The sequence below is a fragment of the Procambarus clarkii genome, chromosome 44 (genome assembly GCF_040958095.1).
Source record: "Procambarus clarkii isolate CNS0578487 chromosome 44, FALCON_Pclarkii_2.0, whole genome shotgun sequence".
Taxonomy (NCBI): domain Eukaryota; kingdom Metazoa; phylum Arthropoda; class Malacostraca; order Decapoda; family Cambaridae; genus Procambarus; species Procambarus clarkii.
In genome coordinates this window covers 14,000,388-14,024,480 of record NC_091193.1, presented here as the reverse complement: position 1 = coordinate 14,024,480, position 24,093 = coordinate 14,000,388, and the positions used below count along the sequence as shown (strand labels likewise).

The following is a 24,093-nucleotide window of genomic DNA, read 5'->3' as shown; positions in this document are numbered from 1 at the left end:
AAGGACGGTGTCTGTGTGTTTATTGCTGACGCTTCTGGTTATAAAGCCATGAAATTGTTATATATACATTTAAGTAGCGTTTTTCTCTGTGGCATAATGTCATTTGAAACTAGTGAATGATACTGTATTTTTTTATAGAAAACTAGAGCACAAGTTTATCTTTAGTTTACTTGTAGTCGCTATCGAGAGATGTTCTAGTATCCAAGCTCGGTCTGGGGCCAAACTTGTCTGGTGATGGTCCGTCAGACTGTTGCTTGCATCGTCCTGCAAGCTCACATAACTATTCAAACCCGGGATGGGGCATTGAAGGTGCTCCAGTGGATAAGAGAGAATCTAAACGGCAGTTGACAGCGACTTAAGGTGAGTGGAGAGAGAGAGACCACCACTGGAGTCCTATAGTATCAGTACTCGAACCTATCCTGTTTCTAGTATTCCCAAATGATCTTCCAGAGGGAACAGACTCATCCTTCTTAGTGTTTGCTAATGATGTAAAAATTATGTGGATTAATTCATAGAAAGATACAACAAAATGACCAAGATGACTTCGATAACAAGAAAAAATAACCCAGCAAATGGCTAGTAAGTAGATCTTATCTCGAGCAAATGGAAAACTATGAAATATGGTGCTGGGAACAGGCGGCCGGACAGAAGATACCAAATGAAGTGGTGGAGGCAGACTCAACACAAAGTTCCCCCCCCCCCAAAAAAAAAAAAAACATAGTGGGTTTTTTTCCTATCGGGGAGTGTTGTACATGCTGCTATGGCGATATGACCACTCATAGGATGAGTGGCGCTGCCCAATAAACTCGCCCCCCCCCCCCCCGGGGCAAAATTAAAAAAAAAATAAAATCTGCAAAAGATGATACGAAGCTGTGAATTGCATTTTTTGTCGATATCAAATATGGGAATAAGGAAAACCAGTGGTGTGAGGACTGTGTCCCAAGGTACAGAGATTTTAACTATGCTTAGACTCGATTTCATTTGCTTAACTCCTACTCTTTGTATTTGGTTTGACAGAAAATTGAATATTTATCGTCGCACTTTACCTGTTATTCCTTCTAACCTCATTGTGTGGACACTATAGGCTCATTCATCAATTGAAACGTACCGCGTATTAAAAATTATATTGCATACTAGAATGTGTTATATATTTAGCCGAAACTTTGACTAGGTTAGTTAGGTTCTACTGGCAGTTAAGAGTATTTACAGTACAAAGGTGAAGCATTTAGAGACGTGTGTTTCGAGCAGAGGGCGTGAGGACGATTAGGTTGTTTATGTATAGAAACATAAGAGGCTTTCGTTGGCCGTTCCACACGAGGCGTCAACACAGAGCGCTCTAAAGGAGGCAGTTCCGGGAGCGGGCTCCTCAGAAGAGACAGTTTAGCATTGTCTTGACATTGCTGACAGGTTAAGTGGGTATAGTGGTTGGTGGAGACAGCGAGCCAGCTACTGGTGGCTCGGTGAGGCAGCGCTGGTGGGAGGTAGTTTAGTAGTGGCCCAGGATAACGCAGGTGTGTGTATAACGGAAACTACTTCCAACAACCTCACTTGACGTCTGACAAGGCGCATGGATGTCAGCTGTCGCCTTTGGCTTCTGGCAAGCTGATAACTGTCGGCTCTCACTGGGAGAATGGAAGTGGGGGGGAGGGGGAAGGGGAGAAAGAGGGGAAGGCTGACTGTCAGCTTTGACTAGGAATGTGGGAGAGAAAGGAGGGGAGGACATGTGGGAGAGGGGAACAGTAGATGCCTGTCAAGTTTCACAGGACGTATGGGAGTGGAGATGACATAAGCTACAAAAGGGAGGAGAGGGTTCAAATATTAAGATGGAGATGAAGAAGAATAAGTAATCCGGTGAAGGAGCTATAAGCCGTGATGAAGTACTTGGGGAGCAGCATGCTCCGAGCGGACAAGTGCACACGGAAGCCAGAGAGCATACCTAGAGAGGGTTCTGGGAGTTCCACTACTTCCAGAACTCCCAGAACGCTTAATGAAGTATACACAAAGCGATTATATATACATCAAATATATATATATATATATATATATATATATATATATATATATATACCATACACAGAAAATAAACACACACACACACAAACACGGAAGTTTCACAATAACTGAAAATAAAGTTTACCTGGAGCGTGCACTAAACAGTTATGCATGAGACGTTATGTATTAAAGATGTAGAGAACCAAAAGAACATATGGAGCACACAGAGGAACAGAGGAGAGGCAGCAGGAGCAGCAGCAGGATGAGGAGGACCACGAGGAGGAGGAGGAGGAGAGGATTGAGAGGCGGGATAAGCAGGAGGCCAGGTCTCAGCACTGCACTAGGAACGAGTACCTAAGCCGCCCAGCCCCCGTCATGTATTCCCCCAGTCCTGCTACTACAAACAAGTCCATCAGGACGTAATTCTCAGAGCGACGGATGCGAGCTCTAAATCCTTGGCCCAGGCGCCTGCACAATCCCCGAGGATATACACGGCTCAAGGATGCTTCAGAAAATCAGTTCAGTCAAGGCGGAAAATCCTAATGTTGCTTTAGAAATAGGCAGAAACGAAGAAGTTGAGGAAATCAGGTCAGTTGACAATAAAAATTCAATTTGATGCTTTAGAAAAAAGATCAGGTCCCTCTCGGCGCTCGCGCTCTCTCTTTCTCTCTCGCTCTCTCTCTGTCTCTCACACACACACACACACACACACACACACACACACACACACACACACACACACACACACACACGCACACGCACACACGCACACACGCACACACACACACGCTATATAAATATATATATATATATATATATATATATATATATATATATATATATATATATATATATGTATATATATATGTATATATATATAATATATATATAACTGGTGCCAATGTGGGGACACATAGCCTCGGAGAAGAAAATAAAAAGTATTCAGAGGAGACCTTGTGGTCTCTCACTGAACACTAATATTATCTTCTCCTACCACCCCCATTCTTTTGTATGTACACATATATATTTGCTTTATTTGAACCTTGTTACAAAAAAGGAGTTACATATAGGTTACAAAGATGGTTATATATATATATATATATATATATATATATATATATATATATATATATATATATATATATATATATATATATATATATATATATATATATATATAATACACACAATACAAAATTTCAGAGCTTTAACATCATTCATAGAATATTTTGTCAAAATATTCTAAACTTGACCTACTTCATTCTTTCAGTAAAGAAGGAAGCATTTGGTATTCATAGTGAACAAAACAGCGATGAAAAGTCGGCATATAACTGTGCTGAAGAAGACTCCGTAGCGGACAGCCTCTCACGGGAGAGTCCTGAATACTGCTCGAACTTATTCAATCACTTTCACCAAGTTATACAAGACAAAAGTGAGGTGCAGACAAACTTATATTGCGTCCTTTGTGCCGACTGGCAAAATGTACATTAACGCAGGGTTTCGACCTGTATATGAAAGACATTAAATTTAAGAGCATACAAATATTAATGTTTAACAAAGTATCTATAGAGCGTCGGCCTCACACACGTTGGGGTCCCCGGTTCGAGACTCCTACAGCCCAGGTATTTGTCATTCACAGATGGTCAACTTCAACGATGTTAGATTAGTTACATGTTACTTTAATGCTATGAAATGTAAACGTACAAACCCCTGCTTTTATTGACGTTCGTTAAAAAAAAATAAAAAAATTGTCAGCATCGAGATTTTTCTCTGTATTAAGTGAAACCACTTGACCACCTGCTGGTCGGCTACAGGCTGGTACAGCAATAACTGGCGTTTTGTTTTAGTTCTGTTTCACAGGGACAATCCTGCTGCCTGACCGCATGCAGATGCTATACCGTGTAACAATTCCCACCATGCAAAAGATATATAAATATATATATATATATATATATATATATATATATATATATATATATATATATATATATATATATATATATATATATATAAGTTTGTGAGGGTACCACCTCTGGTGCCAATGTGGGGACCCATAGCCTCGGAGAAGAAAATAAAAAGTATTCAGAGGAGACCTTGTGGTTTCTCACTGAACACTAATATTATCTTCTCCTACCACCCCCATTCTTTTGTATGTACACATATATATTTACTTTATTTGAACTTTGTTACAAAAAAGGAGTTACATATGGGTTACAAAGATGGTTGTCATATATATATATATATATATATATATATATATATATATATATATATATATATATATATATATATATATATATATATATATATATATATATATATATATATATATATATATATATATATATGTCGTACCTAGTAGCCAGAACTCACTTCTCAGCCTACTATACAAGGCCCAATTTGCCTAATAAGCCAAGTTTTCATGAATTAATTGTTTTTCGACTACCTAACCTACCTAACCTAACCTAACCTAAGTTTTTCGGCTACATAACCCAACCTAACCTATAGAGATAGGGTAGGTTAGGTTAGGTAGGGTTGGTTAGGTTCGGTCATATATCTACGTTAATTTTAGCTCCAATGAAAAAAAATTGACCTCATACATAATGAAATGGGTAGCTTTATCATTTCAAATGAAAAAATTTAGAGAAAATATATTAATTCATGAGAACTTGGCTTATTAGGCAAATCGGGCCATGCATAGTAGGCTGAGAAGTGAGTTCTGGCTACTAGGTACGACATATATATATATATATATATATATATATATATATATATATATATATATATATATATATATATATATATATATATATATATATATATATATATAGTATGAGAAAGCTACAGGAACACGCAAGCCATATATAACTAAGAACTCTAATTGACCCGGTCAGGATTCGAACCCATGCTGTCCAGGATCACCTCTAAACGTACACAGTACCGTGACCACCGCACCAGACGATCATTGGTGCGGTGGTCACGGTACTGTGTACGTTTAGAAGTGATCCTGGACAGCATGGGTTCGAATCCTGGCAGGGTCAATTAGACACACACACATACACACACACACACACACACACACACACACAGAGTCATTGCTGTAAACAACCGATAGCTAGAAAGGCGGGATCCAAGAGTCAATGCTCGATCCTGCAAGCACATATAGGTGAGTACATATAGGTGAGTACACACACACACACACACACACACACACACACACACACACACACACACACACACACACACACACACACACACACACACACACACACACATACACACACACACCTAGAGGTGTTCCCAGACTCTAGGTGCGTATACACTGAAATATGTTAAACGTGAACATTATTCCTGACTAAAGTACAGTCACTTGTCCTGGTCTTAATAACCGTCCAGAAGTAGTTAGCCTTGACCACCCCGCCTAAACATTTGCCTGGTGTTCCAAAGAGCCGCCGCCGTGGCCAAAACGATGTTTAAATTGAGGTCCATATTAATCGAGTTCATAAAAAAAGGATATGGCAAGAACGATATGAAAATGGCATAATATTTCTAAGATCTTTTTCTAAGAGCTTTCTACTAAGTACGGCCATTTCTAAGAGCATGATCCGTCCTCAGCCGCTGTATTGAAGGAAGGTGCCAACACCTTCATCACCCGTGAGAAGAAAAGCCGAGTTTCAGAGGTGGAGTCAAAGCCAACTTGTGTCAGGTAAGTTGGCGGTGTGGCGGCGCAAGTTTGAAAGTACGGAACATAGGTGTTGGGGAGAGGAGGAAACAACTTAGCACGAACTTGAACGAGTGTCTGACCCCAGTTATGGGAAGTCGTTCTAAGAAGGTAGTGGTCCTCTGATACAATGTTAGTTGTCATGTTGTGATCGCCACGAACCCTCTGTGTCAGTTTATGCTTCATGTTGATGTGGTATCCATGTGGCCCTCAACATTTTATGTGGCCCTCATCACTTCATGTGGCCCCTCCAACGCCTCACATGGCCCTTTCCCTTCCCACAGACGCTTTGCATGGCCCACCAACGGTTCCATGCGGCCACATGATCACAAAACAAAGCGGAACAGATCAACACTGTCACTAAAACATCGCATTTTTCAACAGAATCGATCAGACCGTCGAAATGGCTGACATACTTGAAAACTAGAACACCGTAATATTGACCTTGGCTGAACATCTCGCCTCGATAGCTTACGTGGGGTGCTTAGGGGCGAATGTTAGTGCTTAGACAACACTCTTTGCTTTGGCTGTGCCATGCAACATACCACAGGAGTATATGGAATGGACTGCACTAAGGTGCCAAGAAAGTGGAGGCAGACTTTATGCACAGCTTCAGGTGTGTGAGCCAGACTTTATGCACAGCTTCAGGTGTGTGAGGCAGACTTTATGCACAGCTTCAGGTGTGTGAGGCAGACTTTATGCACAGCTTCAGGTGTGTGAGGCAGACTTTATGCACAGCTTCAGGTGTGTGAGGCAGACTTTATGCACAGCTTCAGGTGTGTGAGGCAGACTTTATGCACAGCTTCAGATGTGTGTGGCAGACTTTATGCACAGCTTCAGGTGTGTGAGGCAGTCTTTATGCACAGCTTCAGGTGTGTGAGGCAGTCTTTATGCACAGCTTCAGGTATGAGGGCAGACGCCTTACACAGCTTCAAATGTTGATAAGACAAACGCTCTATAAACTTTGCAACAAGTCAACTGAAGGTTGAAAGTCGCGAGCAAACAGCACGCACAAATAGTTGAAGGGAACTATAGACGAGCTGCTTGATTTACCTGCTTGATACCTGCTTTATGGGGTTTTGGGAGTTGTTCTACTCCCCAAGACCGGCCCGAGGCCAGGCTTGACTTGTGAAAGTTTGGTCCAACAGGCTGTTTGTTGCTTGGAGCGGCCCGTAGGCCCCACATACCCACCACAGCCCGGTTAGTCCGGCATTTCTTTTAAAAAACAATCTAGTTTTCTCTTGTAGATGTCTACCAAGTACTCGACCCACTGTCCCATGCTGATTTCTCCCCTTATCATCCCCCGTGTCACTAAGAACGTTTTGTTTTCTTTCCCCCATCCTCACTTCTGTCTCATTCTCACTCTCTTCTTACCCTCTTTTCTTATTTCCCATTCCCCCATTCCCTCTTCCGTATATTTCACCCCTTCTGTTTTTTCAACCCTTATCAACCTCTCATCTTTCTCCATCTTCTATCTCTCCACCTCTCGGCACCACCTTCCTCCCCTCAGGTGCTCAGGGGCCTTTCAAAGTACCTTTGGTCTCACACGCCAGAAGCAACGATTAATTAAAATACAATCACCCGGGCTCCTCAACTTCGACAATCGGCTTAGCTCCTTGGCTCTCTTAATTGGACGGCAGTATAGCGGGTACAGACAGTGTCGTACCACCCAACCCCGAGACCAGTGTCGCTCCTATTGGGACGTGGACAATATTCGCCCTACGGACTTCAGACGTCTGGGCTGCAGAGGCTGACAAAGGTCACTCAAAGATACGGAGTTTAGACTTTGAAGATGTTGGCGGAGACCTGCTAAGTCCAGGCCACTCGGGGTGAATTGGAACCACCCTCCTTGTTAGGAGGTCATTAGTTGACTGTTACAGGGCTGTTGTGTCGTTAGCATTGTTAGAGAGAGCCCCGTATTACCCTCTTAATTGCCGTAAGGTTGGGGGATTGTGAAGACTTAGCCTCGAGTATTTTACAATAGACAAATTAAATAACCTTTCAGGGTTTTTTTCTTTAATGGTTCATGAAGGAGCTTAACAAGGGGCGTTGTAGGATATTGGAGGGATTTGTTGTTCGTTCCCCCTGACTGAATGGTCGATATTGTTGCTGTGCCTCACTGATTATAGTGGGGTGGCGCGGGCATCGGAACAGACGATTGCCGACTCCTTTTAGCAGGCTTTCCCTTCCTGTTAGCTTTCCCTGACTCCTGTTAGCAGGTTTTCCCTTCCTGTTAGCTTTCCCTGACTCATGTTAGCAGGTTTTCCCTTCCTGTTGGCTTTCCCTTCCCACAGCTCATGGTAACAACCAGATACCTAATCACTGCTGGGTGAAGAGAGGCGTACAGTTAAGGATTGGGACCTAGTCAATCCTCTCCGGCCAGGATGCGAAACTTGGCCAGAACCCCTGTGCAGTTGCCGTGTACTCTACTTGTCAGTATTCATCGAAGGTTTACATAGTGGGACTGCTTGTTGTTGTGTCAAGCGAAGCCTTAACGCCCAAAAGTGGGCTGAGCTCCAGTTCCGACAGCTCAAGAGAAAGCCTAATTCCATATTTGTGGAATTTTCCAGCTTTGTTTTAGGCTTTCATGAAAGAGCGTGGAACCACTTTCCTGGAAAAAAATCGGGATTACATATTCAATGTATTGTGTGTGTGTGTGTGTGTGTGTGTGTGTGTGTGTGTGTGTGTACTCACCTAGTTGTGCTTGCGGGGGTTGAGCTCTGGCTCTTTGGTCCCGCCTCTCAACTGTGTGTGTGTGTGTGCGGGCGCGCGCGCGCGTGTGTATGTGTGCGCGCGCGTGTGTATGTTTGCGCGTGTGTGTACTCACCTAATTATACTCACCTATTTATGCTTGCGGGGGTTGAACTTTGGCTCTTTGATCCCGCCTCTCAACTGTCAATCAACTGGTGTACAGATTCATGAGCCTACTGGGCTCTTTCATATCTACATTTGAAACTGTGTGTGTGTGTGTGTGTGTGTGTGTGTGTGTGTGTGTGTGTGTGTGTGTGTGTGTGTGTGTGTGTGTGTGTGTGTGTGTGTGTGTGTGTGTGTGTAACTTCACAATATCCTAAAAAATACATATAGTCTATCAGAAGGATTCGAGCTTGGGGATCACGGTCTGTAACGTCCCATATCCCCCTGCTACCTGCATGCTCATTATGACCCTTAAACTACAACTTTTAACCCCTTCACCTTGCGCCAGAATCACTACATATACCGAGATCTGTTCACCGTACACATTAGGGCCGATCACTTAAAGTTTACATAAAACAATCAATATTACTCTTACGCGAATCAAGACCAATTGTATAAAGTTCTACCAGGTCAGTTACTTTGCCTACAATCAGATGGGTACGTAAACTGAGCCACGGTGCACAACCGAGCTCAGTTCATCAGGTAATGCACATTGCATTCAACTCTGAGCGCTAGAGAACGGCGCTCAAGGGGGGGAGCTCCGAGGACCCACTATAGCCAACTCCCGCGCTCAAAGGCTCAAGGGAGATATTCTTGTCTTTTTTACGAGAATTTCTCCCAAGTTCGTATTAACGCGCTGTCAAAAATCGCTATACCGGGGAAACTTTGTCGACTTTGAGCTGTTCCGAGAAGATGACAGGAGCAGCTGGCTTGTGGCGGGGGGGGGGGGGCACTACGAGACAGCTGGCTTGTGGCGGGGGGGGGGGCACTACGAGACAGCTGGCTTGTGGCGGGGGGGAGGCCCTACGAGACAGCTGGCTTGTGGCGGGGGGGGGGCACTACGAGACAGCTGGCTTGTGACGGGGGGGGCCCTACGAGACAGCTGGCTTGTGGCGGGGGGGGGGCCTACGAGACAGCTGGCTTGTGGCGGGGGGGGGGGGGCACTACGAGACAGCTGGCTTGTGACGGGGGGGGGGCCTACGAGACAGCTGGCTTGTGCCGGGGGGGGGCACTACGAGACAGCTGGCTTGTGGCGGGGGGGGGCACTACGAGACAGCTGGCTTGTGGCGGGGGCCACTACGAGACAGCTGGACGAGGACAGGACCGCCACAGCTGGAGTGGGAGAGGGGCTGACGGCCGAGAGAGCCTCCACGGGGGATTTATAGCAGTTCATCAGTATTATTTTTATCATCAGCTTGGAATAGATGAATGCTAACCACTTTCCTTAAATAGTACATTGTCCATGTGGACGATGGTACCAATATGCAGTAATGGAATCCCGGTGAACCACTTTTTTGTACTGTTATAAAATCCTGAAAAAATCAACCTAAAAACCCAGACAAACATTCCTAGGCCTAATATAGCACATATATATGCACTATATTAGGCCTCAGATAGCGTGTATTAGGCTTAGGATGGTTTGGTTCTGTTTTATTAGCAACATAAATATAACTTTTTTCTGGTTTGTCCAAATTCAATAATACAAAAGTTTTCTTTTGTAACCATCACGACATATTTGTACTCTCGACCCCATCGTTGCTATAAGTACTCTCCTATTAGGGAGGATTATTAAATAGTTTATAAAAAAAAGTGAAATCACATCACAAGGGAAAAAATCATCGGTATATATATATATATATATATATATATATATATATATATATATATATATATATATATATATATATATATATATATATATATATATATATATATATATATATATTCCTGTCTAGCAGCTCCAAAGGAGAATAAAGTTTTAATTGGAAAGTCTGGTCTCCGAGGATGTGAATCATTTAACAATCGCCTAAATTATTTCAATTCGCGAAGTCCAAATATATTCAACTCCTGAAGTAGGGGTAAAAAAGTATATATATAAAAACTGTGTTTACTCGTAGTTACGAGATACTGGTAATTGTGAGATGGTGAGACACTGAAAGTGGAGAGACACACTCCACTGGTCATATATATATATAAATATAAATATATATATATATATAAATATATATATATATATATATATATATATATATATATGTATATATATATATATATATATATATATATATATATATATATATATATATATATATATATATATAATATAACAATATCCCCCAAGAGGCTGTAAAAGCCATCACAACGTGAGCAACCATCCCACACTCACCTGTCAATTCCAATAAAAAGAAAGTCAACTTGAGAAGGTCTAGTGTCCTATTTATGGGACACTGGGCACTAGGTCCTGCAAATACGAAGCGGCTCCTATTTATATCCACCCAGTCGCATTTATATGTAAGTTAAGGTAATTATCGGGACAGAGATTGATAATACTGTGCGACTATATACCACTTGGAATGATTGTGAGAAGGATCTTGGATAATACAGAGAGAAGGAATGGTGCCCAACCATTTAGGCAGTCGGGGATCGAACGCCGGCCTGCAAGAACCGAGGCCGTCGCTCTACCGTCCAGCGTCTAACCTACGCTTAAAACAATCCATCGATGCCACATCTATTATGATACGCGGTAATTTGTATAATAAATCAAAAATCCTGTTTGCAAACCAGTATTTTCACAGGTTTTTCCTGAATCTAAATTTCTCCAATTTATATCTAATCTCAATTTTCAGAGTAATAAAACAAAAAGTAAAAATTTAAGGTGAATATCTTTAAATGTTTTAAACAACTAAATCTATAATTAGATTTACATATTAAAAATAGTGAGAGAAAATACAACCCTACATAGCCATATGAGGTTTCTCCTAAGATGAGTAGGGTCCAACACCTGGTAGAAGTATATGCACCCTTCTACGTCAGAGCTACTCTATAAAATCCAACCTAACTTTCTTGACACCGAACTTAATTTAGCGAAAATGAGAGAGAAGACTGTTATGGAGTACACGAGGTGTGTGACGTTATAATGTTAATGTCAATACAGGTTTTAAGAGCCATTCAGAGGCCAGAAATATATAACCCCCAACGTGGCATGGCATTGAGAAACACGACCCAAACCAGCAGCAACGTTGAAAGTGGTGCCAGCGGGCTGCGTCGGCCGCTGGCCACCAGTTACTAAACTATTTACCAGCGTGGCTGATAGGGCCCCAGGTGGCAGCTGTAATCCGCCGTCCTCTTTGTGTCAGTCAGTGACCAAAAATACCCGCCAACCATCGCTTCGTTGTATCTTTTACCTAAAACTTTAGACAGACGGCCTCGAATGATCGCCGCGGGCACGCTGCCCCCCTCCCCCTTCCCCCTTAATTTTGATGACCAGGGATAAAGCTAGGTCAAGGCTGGATGTTAGGGGCATTATTCCGGGCGATGTAGCCTGGTTATACCGTTAACGTCATACCAGGCAGGTGCCTTTAATGCTGGGAGGGGCACGGAAGAGGGGAGGATGAGGAAGGGGATGAAGGTGTGGAAACTTCACGATGAGTAAGGAAGGTCTTGGTTGATTGTGGAAGTTGAGTTTTAGCTCGTGGGTCCCGTCCCTTAAAGTACAATCAACTGATGTACAAGTGTAGTGGTTCCCGAACGGGACTAAGCATGCTCTGGTGCCCTTACAGGGGAATTTTTGCCCTTACCAATTTCCTATAATATTTTCATTGTTATTATTATAATTATTAGAAGAAGAGGGAGTAGATACAACAGAAGCAAAAGTTTCCTCCTACTCCCTGTACGACGAAAGTGGTCATGGGTCGTCTCATTAATATGAGGTCAGTTTTACCCTCGTCGCTCGTCACGAATACGCCAGTTTAGAGACAGAATCTTGCGTCTAGCCGGGACGAGTGAAGGTTGTATAGACACACGACGCGATACTCGTCCTCGGCGGACCGAAACCTCACTGCATCTTTAATTTTCAGACCTATGAGTTGGGTGTCTAATGTCCAGCTTCGTTATGGTGACTTACACTCACTCACTCACACACACACACACACACACACACACACACACACACACACACACACACACACACACACACACACACACACACACACACACACACACACAAACGCGCGCGCGCAAACACACACACACACACACACACACACACACACACACACACACACACACACACACACACACAAACGCGCGCGCGCGCACACACACACACACACACACACACACACACACACACACACACACACACACACACACACACACACACACACACACACACACGGACCTAATATGATTGTAACTTGTACAGCCTATGCCCAATCAATAACTAATAATCTCAATACTAATCAGATTCAATATGGTATGACTTCTGATGAGCTGATGAAGGGTGGTGGGGGATATAACAGCTCATGTTATAGAAGAAAAAACTGTTGGCATCAATGCTGGTGTGCGTGAAGCGTCCACACGATGTGCGTGAGGCATCCAAGATGTGCGTGAGGTCTGATCTTGTCCCCGGAGATGAGAGCTCTGGATCACCGCTCCACATCTCCTTCCCCCCCCCCTCCCCCCGCCACTCCCCATCCCGTTCCTCACCGCCTATCGTGAGCGTAATACGGCCCCCCCCCCTCACCTGTAACCCCCTCTTCATCCCCCCATTTTCATATCCATTACCTTCCTGCTACGGTCAGGATAAACTAATCAGAAAAACTACATCAAATAAAACGTTCAAGCAATGGCATTCTTGAACTTGCACCCCCTGAATCCAGGGCACTCCTGAACCCCAGGCATCCCTGAACCCTGGCATCCCTGAACCATGCAGGTACTCCTGAACCCAGGCACTCCTGAACCCTGGCACTCCATCTAATAAACTCTACCATCTTTTCTCTCCACGGCCGAGTCGAGGCACACTTAGGACGCGCACCTCACGCCCCCAGTAATTACATCCTCCTCCTCCTCATCTCCACACACAACATTTCAAGGTCCACGGTCAATTAAAACTCAGAATACTACGAGAAGAAAAACCTTACAAGATGCAAGTTTTAATAATTCACAAGTTATATATTCTGAAAGGATTTTTATGCATAAATTAATTAGCGTGTATAAAAAGGTGTGTGTGTGTGTATGTTTGTCTGCACATTCCAAATATTTATTTATTAAGATTCTCAAAACTGCTTCTCCTTGTGAGAAGCAGTTTTGTGAGAATGTGAGAATCAGAGATTGTGAGGTTGTGAGAATCAGGAGAGGAGGGGGTATTGGGAAGGAGGAGGGGAATGCGTGCGAGGTTGAACTTCAGCTCTTCACCCTTAGGTGAAGGAGGCCTGGTCGACGACCGGGCCACGGGGACGCTAAGCCCCGGAAGCACCTCAAGGTAGGATAGAGTTTCTTCCCAGGTCGACCCGGTTCCCCGTATCAGGGGATCCAGATGCTGTACTCCCGGAAGGTCCCACACGAGCAATGTGTCCCCAACCACTGAGGAACTGACAAAAGCCGGCGAAAAAATTTTGAAATTTTGGTTACTAAATCAAAACGCGGAAAAAATATAAAAGTTGATGGGTTTAAGTAATCAAATGATGCAATATTTTTTATATGTGTACAGTTTGATTTTTGTTTAAATACCATTTTCCTATCGTGTTGCTTAAAATTAGGGATTTCTGTCTTCATGTGATCCAATAGAAGCCATGGACACAACCTTAAACAGAATTCATCAAGCACTTTGGTGCCCTCTTACGAAACCTGTACATCTTATCCCCCAATCAAGGCAGCTTAGTTTACATTTAATAAATAGTTTTATGAGCTCCGAAGCACTACGAGGTTGTCTTTTTAACAACAATAACTTTGGGTTGTGAAATTCCCAAATTCGAGAATGGTTTAATAAATACACAGACGCCACGATTGAGGAAAAGATGTAAAGGTTTCGCAAGTGTACACGTAAATGCTTGGTGCATCCGGGTCTACTTAACAGTATACATGGCCGAGTGTCAAGTAGGCGGCCCCGACACGAACTGTGACCGTGGGAGATAATGGTAACCATGGGAGAAAATGATGACCATGGGAGAGAATGGTGACTGCGGGAGAGAATGGTGACCTTGGGAGAGAATGGCGACCATGGGAGAGAATGGTGACTGCGGGAGAGAATGGTGACCTTGGGAGAGAATGGTGACCGTGGGAGAGAATGGTGACCTTGAGAGAGAATGGTGACCGTGGGAGAGAATGGTGACCGTGGGAGAGAATGGTGACCGTGGGAGAGAATGGTGACCATGGGAGAGAATGGTGACCATGGGAGAGAATGATGACCATGGGAGAGAATGATGACCATGGGAGAGAATGATGACCATGGGAGTGAAGTAACTTGTACTTCTCATAGTTTATTACTGGATAAGAATTCCCGTGTAACTAAGCTCCTAACACAGGGCATCATGGGGGGGGGAAGAGGGGGACATGGGAACCTTTCTGTCTCTCGGGAGTAAAGACGGTTTGCGCACAGCACCGTATTTTATTACCACTTTTGCTCTTCTGTCAACTTCTTCGTATTGCAGAACACAATGCGAAGCGAAACTTGAATTTTGAGGCTTTAAACTAGTCAAATTTGCACTTTTGGGGGACCAAAAGAGCAATTTTTGTTTTTTTTTACGATGTGGTCTTAATGTCCATATCAGGAGTGCGAGGAGGTGGATAGAGGGTCGTCCTGACCAAACCAAGGGTGTGGGGAGATGGATAGAGGGTCGTCCTGACCAAACCAAGGGTGTGGGGAGGTGGGTAGAGGGTCGTTCTGACCAAACCAAGGGTGTGGGGAGGTGGATAGAGGGTCGTCCTGACCAAACCAAGGGTGTGGGGAGGTGGATAGAGGGTCGTCCTGACCAAACCAAGGGTGTGGGGAGGTGGGTTGAGGGTCGTCCTGACCAAACCAAGGGTGTGGGGAGGAGGATAGAGGGTCGTCCTGACCAAACCAAGGGTGTGGGGAGGTGGGTAGAGGGTCGTCCTGACCAAACCAAGGGTGTGGGGAGGTGGATAGAGGGTCGTCCTGACCAAACCAAGGGTGTGGGGAGATGGATAGAGGGTCGTCCTGACCAAACCAAGGGTGTGGGGAGGTGGGTAGAGGGTCGTCCTGGCCAAACCAAGGGTGTGGGGAGGTGGGTAGAGGGTCGTCCTGACCAAACCAAGGGTGTGGGGAGGTGGGTAGAGGGTCGTCCTGACCAAACCAAGGGTGTGGGTAGGAGGATAGAGGGTCGTCCTGACCAAACCACGGGTGTGGGGAGGAGGATAGAGGGTCGTCCTGACCAAACCAAGGGTGTGGGGAGGAGGATAGAGGGTCGTCCTGACCCATACCAAGGGTGTGGGGAGGTCACGGGTCTCACAAGACTACCAAGGGCTATGGGAAGGAAAATGGTTCAGAGCTTGAAGGATGCGACGAAGCCCCCCCCCCCACACACACACACACAGGCAGCTAAAGGCCGTCAGCCTGGCAGTGCATCCAATAGAGGGGAGCAGAAGGAGGCGCCCATCGCCTTTTAGGAGGGGAAACTCTACCCAGCAAAAAATGGATGAAGGGGAGAGTGTGAGGGGAAAAAATTAGATACTGAAAGGCGAGATGCTCCTTCAAGTGTCTGGGCTGGGATAAAAACTGTATGTGGTTAGCTGGGAAGACCTTTCCCTTTTTGTATTGGCTTTATATAATAAAAACCTAAGAAAAAAGGAATGTGCAGAAGGCCTATTGGCCCAAACCTGATAGATCGACCTCTATGTCCCATATATATATATATATATATATATATATATATATATATATATATATATATATATATATATATATATATATATATATATATATATATACGTAATTAACCAAAACAAAACACAAATGGGAAGAGGTTGGTAGGACAAAACAACATGGAAACTACAATAGAGGGGACCCAAAAAATCCCCTCTAATGCGTTGTGTGCGCTTTTCTCCGAGGCTGTGGGTCCCGTTCTAGCAACCAGAGGTGATACCCTATATATTTATAAAATAATTAGAAAACGATACTACATTACATATTTTTTTTTAACGACAACAATAATAATAATAATAATAAAGACCGCCATGTAAAAACTGTGACGGGTTTCAGACTTCAGACTTGTAACTTCAGGTAACAGACTTGTTACCAGAGGAAGTTGAGCGAGAGGCAAGAAGTACCCTGTGTGTATTGGTGTGTGTGTCCAGGGAGGATATATTGACCCCAACCATACAGGGTGTTCTGAGTGCGGGTGTGTGTGTGTGTGTGTGTGTGTGTGTGTGTGTGTGTGTGTGTGTGTGTGTGTGTGTGTGTGTGTGTGTGTGTGTGAGTGTGTGTACTCACCTAATTGTGCTTGCGGGGGTTGAGCTCTGGCTCTTTGGTCCCGCCTCTCAACCGTCAATCAACTGGTGTACAGATTCCTGAGCCTATTGGGCTCTATCATATCTACATTTGAAACTGTGAATGGAGTCAGCCTCCACCACATCACTTCCTAATGCATTCCATTTGCTAACTACTCTGACACTGAAAAAGTTCTTTCTAACGTCTCTGTGGCTCATTTGGGTACTCAGCTTCCACCTGTGTCCCCTTGTTCGCGTCCCACCAGTGTTGAAAAGTTCGTCCTTGTTTACCCGGTCGATTCCCCTGAGGATTTTGTAGGTTGTGATCATGTCCCCCCTTACTCTTCTGTCTTCCAGTGTCGTGAGGTGCATTTCCCGCAGCCTTTCCTCATAACTCATGCCTCTTAGTTCTGGGACTAGTCTAGTAGCATACCTTTGGACTTTTTCCAGCTTCGTCTTGTGCTTGACAAGGTACGGGCTCCATGCTGGGGCCGCATACTCCAGGATTGGTCTTACATATGTGGTGTACAAGATTCTGAATGATTCCTTACACAGGTTCCTGAACGCCGTTCTGATGTTAGCCAGCCTCGCATATGCCGCAGACGTTATTCTCTTTATGTGGGCTTCAGGAGACAGGTTTGGTGTGATATCAACTCCTAGATCTTTCTCTCTGTCTGTTTCATTAAGTACTTCATCTCCTATTCTGTATCCTGTGCCTGGCCTCCTGTTTCCACTGCCTAGTTTCATTACTTTGCATTTACTCGGGTTGAACTTCAACAGCCATTTGTTGGACCTTTCACTCAGTCTATCCAGGTCATCTTGTAGCCTCCTACTATCATCCTCTGTTTCAATGCTCCTCATAATTTTTGCATCGTCGGCAAACATTGAGAGGAACGAATCTATACCCTCTGGGAGATCATTTACATATACCAGAAACAGTATAGGTCCAAGGACTGACCCCTGCGGGACTCCACTTGTGACGTCTCGCCAATCTGAGACCTCACCCCTCACACAGACTCGTTGTCTCCTGTTGCTTAGGTATTCCTCTATCCACCGGAGTACCTTCCCTCTCACTCCAGCCTGCATCTCCAACTTTCGCACTAGCCTCTTGTGTGGCACTGTATCAAAGGCTTTCTGACAATCCAAAAATATGCAGTCTGCCCACCCTTCTCTTTCTTGCCTTATTTTTGTTGCCTGGTCGTAGAATTCAAGTAACCCTGTGAGGCAGGACCTGCCATCCCTGAACCCATGTTGATGCTGTGTTACAAAGTTCCTTCGCTCCAGATGCTCCACTAGTTTTTTTCGCACAATCTTCTCCATCAGCTTGCATGGTATGCAGGTTAGGGACACTGGCCTGTAGTTCAGTGCCTCCTGTCTATCCCCTTTCTTGTATATCGGGACTACGTTAGCTGCTTTCCAAGTATCTGGCAGTTCCCCTGTTGCCAGTGATTTGTTATACACTATGGAGAGTGGTAGGCTCAGTTCTCTTGCTCCTTCCTTTAGAACCCAAGGGGAGATTCCATCTGGGCCTATAGCCTTCGTCACGTCCAACTCTAGTAAACACTTCCTTACTTCCCCACTGGTAATCTCAAACTCTTCCAGTGGTTCCTGGTTAGCTATTCCCTCACTTACCTCTGGAATTTCTCCTTGTTCTAAGGTGAAGACCTCCTGGAATTTCTTATTCAATTCCTCACACACTTCCTTGTCATTTGTAGTGAATCATTTGTGTGTGTGTGTGTGTGTGTGTGTGTGTGTGTGTGTGTGTGTGTGTGTGTGTGTGTGTGTGTGTGTGTGTGTGTGTGTGTGTGTGTGTGTGTGTGTGTGTGTTCACGTAGATGTGCTTGCAAGGTCGAACATCGGCCCGAAATTTCGCCTTCCTATTTTGTTGTAGTTGAATACGACTCAATATTAGAAAAAAACGAGAAAGCTTAATTTAAAATTGAGTTTGCTCAATTGTTAGACCTGTTCCTCTTGTATTCAAGACCAACGTTGACCTTTTCTTTTTCTGACATCCAGGAACTACGTCCATTTTAGCCATCCTTTCACCATCACACCTCTCCCTTTTATCACCATCACCTCCCTCTTCACCACCATCACCTCCCCCTTCACCACCATCACCTCCCCCTTCACCCCCCCCCCTCCCCTCTTACATGTCCCCAACCCGGCGCCAAAAAGTCTGGGGACGACTCGTGATTCACGGCTCCTATCTCAACTTCGAAGGGAATTACATTAGGTTTATTTCTCTCCCAAATCAACTGAATACTTTCTAATCTTCCACTTTTATAACACAAAATATAACCCAATTTATCACACACTTACAAAGTCTGTCAATTGTACATTAAGGTTTGACACACAATGTTTTAGTATTAAATATTATAACGTTAAATATTAAAAAATACACTTGAATTTTTCCCGTGTACACTAGGGGATGGGGAGGATTGGGGGATGAGGAGGATTGGGGATGGCGGGAATGGGTAGGATAGGGAGGGGGAAAGGAGGGGGGGGGGGGATGTTAAGTTCGCTGTTGGGATCGTGAGCTTAACAAAGAAGACAGTCCAGAATCCCTTGATAGCGTAGTCGATGGAAGCTTGGAGCGTCTCGCTGCTAATACCAGGGCACGCTAAAGTTTTTCCCGGGGTTGAAGGTCTCCCCTTGATTTGCCACAACGTACAAAATACAGAGTGCTAAGCTAACCAGAAGCTTGCAAACCCAAGCAACTCACCTAACCGACCGATGTGTAGAAACCATGCATGTTTGTGAGTCGCTGTTTTTCTTAGTACTTTGTAATTTGTACGTTTGAGACTATAACGTACAAGATGAGGCGTGATATCAACATTGTTGATACACTAGTATGTGGCGGGGGGTGTGGCTGGGTGTGGATATAGGAGATGAAGGTGGGCATAGGAGATGACGATATGTAGGCAGAGCACATAATCTACCTGGATGACTTGTGTGCAAAGATGCACAATATAAACAAATCGAATGTTCTTAAGGCATAGTGGGGGGGGGGGCTAGACAGGGTGGGGCTAACTAGGGTGGAATGGGGCTAGCCAGGGGGAATGGGGCTCCCCAATAAAGGTATGGGGGGATTAGATGTTGAAATACGCTAGGACTGAGCTAGATTGACTCGGGGGACTGTACAGTACGTTACTGAACCTAACATGAAAACCAGGGTAGAGTAAATGGTTAGAGAAATGGGGAAGAAGGTGGGAAGAGGGGTAGAAGGAAATTCACACAACGGGAGAAGAAAGCTTTAAAGGAATTAGAGCTGAAATGTAAAGAGGGGAGCTTAGAAGAAGAGGGAGTGAAATTGAAATAACGCCAGACACACATGCAGTTAAGGAATGCTTTAGTCAGTGCATTAGTCTATGTAGTTAACTGATAATCATTAAATGATTAAACTAATTTTTCCCCTTCAATAATACAGTATCTAGAAGCAGCGAGTGAAGTCAGGAAAGTTAATATAGAAAACGCAGCATGGACAACATCGCGGTCAAAATGTTTAGACCACGGAACAAAGCACGTTTTCTGTGAGGAGTGCCGTTTAAAAGAAAATGGAAGTTGGGGTAACTAAGCTAATCCATACATTAATGGATATTGGTTTAGGAATGGGTAACGTGTAGTCTTGAGGTGGGTAGAATATAGTTGTGTATTCTACACAACTATATTCTACCCACCTCAAGACTCCGCTCCAATATAGAAGCATCAAGAAATATGGACCAATAGGCTTTCTACAAACACTTCTATTCAATACCCATTGTTTCTGTTCTGTCTTGTGTTGATACTTTTAATACCCTATTAATATCCCCTCCTGTTCTGTCTTGTGTTAATGCCACATCACCCTTCCCACCTCACTCAAATGTAGATATAAAATCAGAGATACGTTCTAATCAGTTGTGTATTTGTGAAGTCTTTGAAAATGTAATAAGTTTTACGAAACGCGCCCGTGTCGCGTCAGACTAGAAACAAAAATGAATTTTGGAGAAGTGATTTTTGATTTACCTCCAACAGTGAAGCGTAATGTACGAAAGATTGAGAAAATTCGTGTTAGAATTATTAATCTTACTTTTTCGGTCATATTTAATAATATATGTCTACAGGAAAGACTGCTACCAAAATATACTAATATATATATATATATATATATATATATATATATATATATATATATATATATATATATATATATATATATATATATATATATATATATATATATACATATTAAGTTTATATCGAGGTCCCTCCCCCAAGGTCTAACTCCTGCTACTGACCCTCCCCAGGATGCAACCCCTCAGCTGACTATAGCCCCTGGGTACTTGTTTACTGCTAGGGGCATTAAGCTATGGGAAATGTGCCCAACCATGTCTGCCCCGTCCGGGATTTGAACCCGGAATACCCGACTGTGAGGCGAGAATGAAACCAGCTGTAAGCTTTTTCTTATGGTAGACATTATTGATAGACTCAAAAATACAAAATCTACTGCAAGCCAGCAGTAGATGCAAGTCGGCTTGCAGTAGAATCATATCTACGACTATGATTACTACTGCAATTATATATACAACTACCCCCACACTACTACTACTACTACTACTACTACTACTACTACTACTACTACTACTACTACTACTACTACTACTACTACTACTTACTACTACGACCACTTAGAAACCTTATACTCACCGAGATGACGTGGTCGTGCTTGTCGCAGGTGTTGTAGGGACGAGACATGATGAGCACCGTGTGGGTGTCGTTCTCGTAGCCGCCCACCAGCATCCAGTCCCTCTGGTCGTCGACCGAGGGCTCCTGGTTGCCCCGCCCGTGGCGGTCCTGCAGGTAGGCCTTCCCGGAGTGGACCCACCTGCAGCGGGGGGGAAGACGGGGTTAGTTACACCTGCAGGAGTTGGCTGACGGAACCAGAGAGGGAGAGCAGAGAGTGAGGGATCAACGGAGATAGATGAGAGAGGAGGGAGAAGGGGGGAGAGAGAGAGAGATGTTGTGTTAAAGAATGAGAACAGAGGCAAGTGAATCTATATGGAATAGAAGGGAAGGGGAACTAAGGGATGGAAATCGCCAAGCCATTACGTCTATATAGCAGAGGAAAGGGATCAGGATAAGGAATATGGAATAGAAGCAAAATAAAGTTGCATAAATTATAAAGAAGTAAGTAAGTAAATTATAAAGAAGTGTTTTACTCATAAGAGTAAAACACACACACACACACACACACACACACACACACACACACACACACACACACACACGCACACACACACACACACACACACACACACACACACTCACACACACACAGACAAATAAGAGTCTTCGGGAATCTCAATACATAACCATCCGGCATATTGTACGACACCTATGTCAAACCGATACAAGAGTATGCAGCGTCAGCCAGAAGCACTCATACTCCTCAAATTCGCAAATATAAAATACAATAAAAAAAATCTAGTGTTCTGCCGCTACACTAGTCCTTGCAATAGTGAACCTGAATTTTGTAGACGGACTTAAATAAATCTGACACCGTCGGAAAAAAAAAGAACAGAGGGTGTAGGTTCATAACCTACGAGGATGAAGGGATACAAGGACTGGTACTAGGATGGGGGATACAAGGACTGGTACTAGGGGGAGAGAGGAACACGAGGACTGGTACTAGGAGAGGGGACACGAGGGCTGGTACTAGAACGAGGGGACAAAATGTGAACGTTCATCATCAGAATGAACGAAAAAGGTATATGAAAAAAGTCTTCAGTGTGAGGATGATCAGTCGATCGAATCAAAGAACAGTAACTAGATCTTGCTAGCCACGTTTAGATCCAGCTAGACCCTTCTAGACCCTTCCAGATCCTACTAGAGCCTTCTGGATCCTACTGTGGCTTTCTAGACCATGTTCGACCAACTAGTTGTGGTCGAGCATAGAAAACCAGTCATTCTACCTACACAATCCCGACTGAGGTACGTCGACAGACGTGAAGCGTTCATAAGAACGTTCAAACGCAGAGCACGTGAAGGTCAAAATGTAATGTGAAGAAGGATGTGGAAGGGATAGGGGAATTTTGGGGGGGGGGTGTCACCCCCTATCACCATCCTTCCCCCTCCCCCTCCCCCCGCAGCAGACACATATGGGGCAGAAGGGATCGCCTCTCTCGCCAACCGGCTTCCGTGCTACCAACTTTATCCCCCTCTCCCCAATCCCCCTCCCCTCTCCCTCGTCACCTCGGAAACCAGCCCATCCTCCTGAAATGAAAGTACTTATAGTAACTATTTGCTGGAAAAGTACCAACATGTAGTGATGGACCGCCAGAAAGTTGACTTTCGTATTACTGAATTTGCACACACTGGAATAATTATTATTATTATTTAAAAGCAGCATAAATATAAGACCTAGACTAAGTTATTCTAGCAATCTTATGCCTAATACACGCTATCTTAGGCCTAATATTGTACTCACATGTGCTATACCTGGCCGAGAAATATTTAAGTTTGGCTTTTAGCTTTATTTTTTATTTTTTTGCTGGACTGTATAACATAAACAGTACAAAAAGTGGGTTACTGGCGGCCCATCGCTACATATGGGTTCTTTTCCCGTTTTTTATAATGAAAAAATAGTCACTTATAGTGACTATTTTCCAGATCCTACTAGTCACTTATACTAATATAATACACTCCTATTAATAATAGTAATTTATAGTGACTATTATTATATAGTCACTTATAGTGACTATTTTCCCCCTCAAATAGTCACTATAAGTACTATCATTTGAGGAGGGTGGGTTGTGGCGGAAACACACACAATACTGCAACACTATCTCACCATTCTTCCTCCTTGCTCTACTTCCACTCCTTTTCACTCTCCCTCCCACCATCCCAAAAACCCATTCTCACCCTCATGCTATTCTTGGATTTCTCGATCTCTTCCTATCCCTTTTCTCATTTCCTACATCCCTTTCCCTTCCGCTTCGCCCATCTCAAGCTCGTTCCCATTCCTCTCCCCCCCCCCCCCCACCAATCCTCACTACCTTCCGCATCTTCCCTACACCCATTTCAACATCACTAATGGATCAACTCTTCTTAATTTGAAGTGAATCACAATTGGCATTTAAACGTTCAAAAAATATTTGAACGAATTATATTTACTCTAATATTTTTTGCCGTGCACGTTCAGATATATATTTTTATCTTCCATATTATTATTAATATTAAAATTATTATTATTATTATTATTATTA

General features: G+C 43.8%; 1 protein-coding gene across 1 annotated transcript in view; it reads right to left on the bottom strand.

The window, feature by feature from the left end:
- Positions 1–24,093, bottom strand: part of LOC123745279 (DBH-like monooxygenase protein 1) — a 246,945-nt gene that overhangs the window by 24,876 nt on the left and 197,976 nt on the right. The window contains exon 5 of the mRNA XM_069300656.1: positions 21,536–21,713. Coding sequence (XP_069156757.1) covers positions 21,536–21,713 — 178 coding nt within the window. The remainder of the gene's footprint in view (positions 1–21,535; positions 21,714–24,093) is intronic.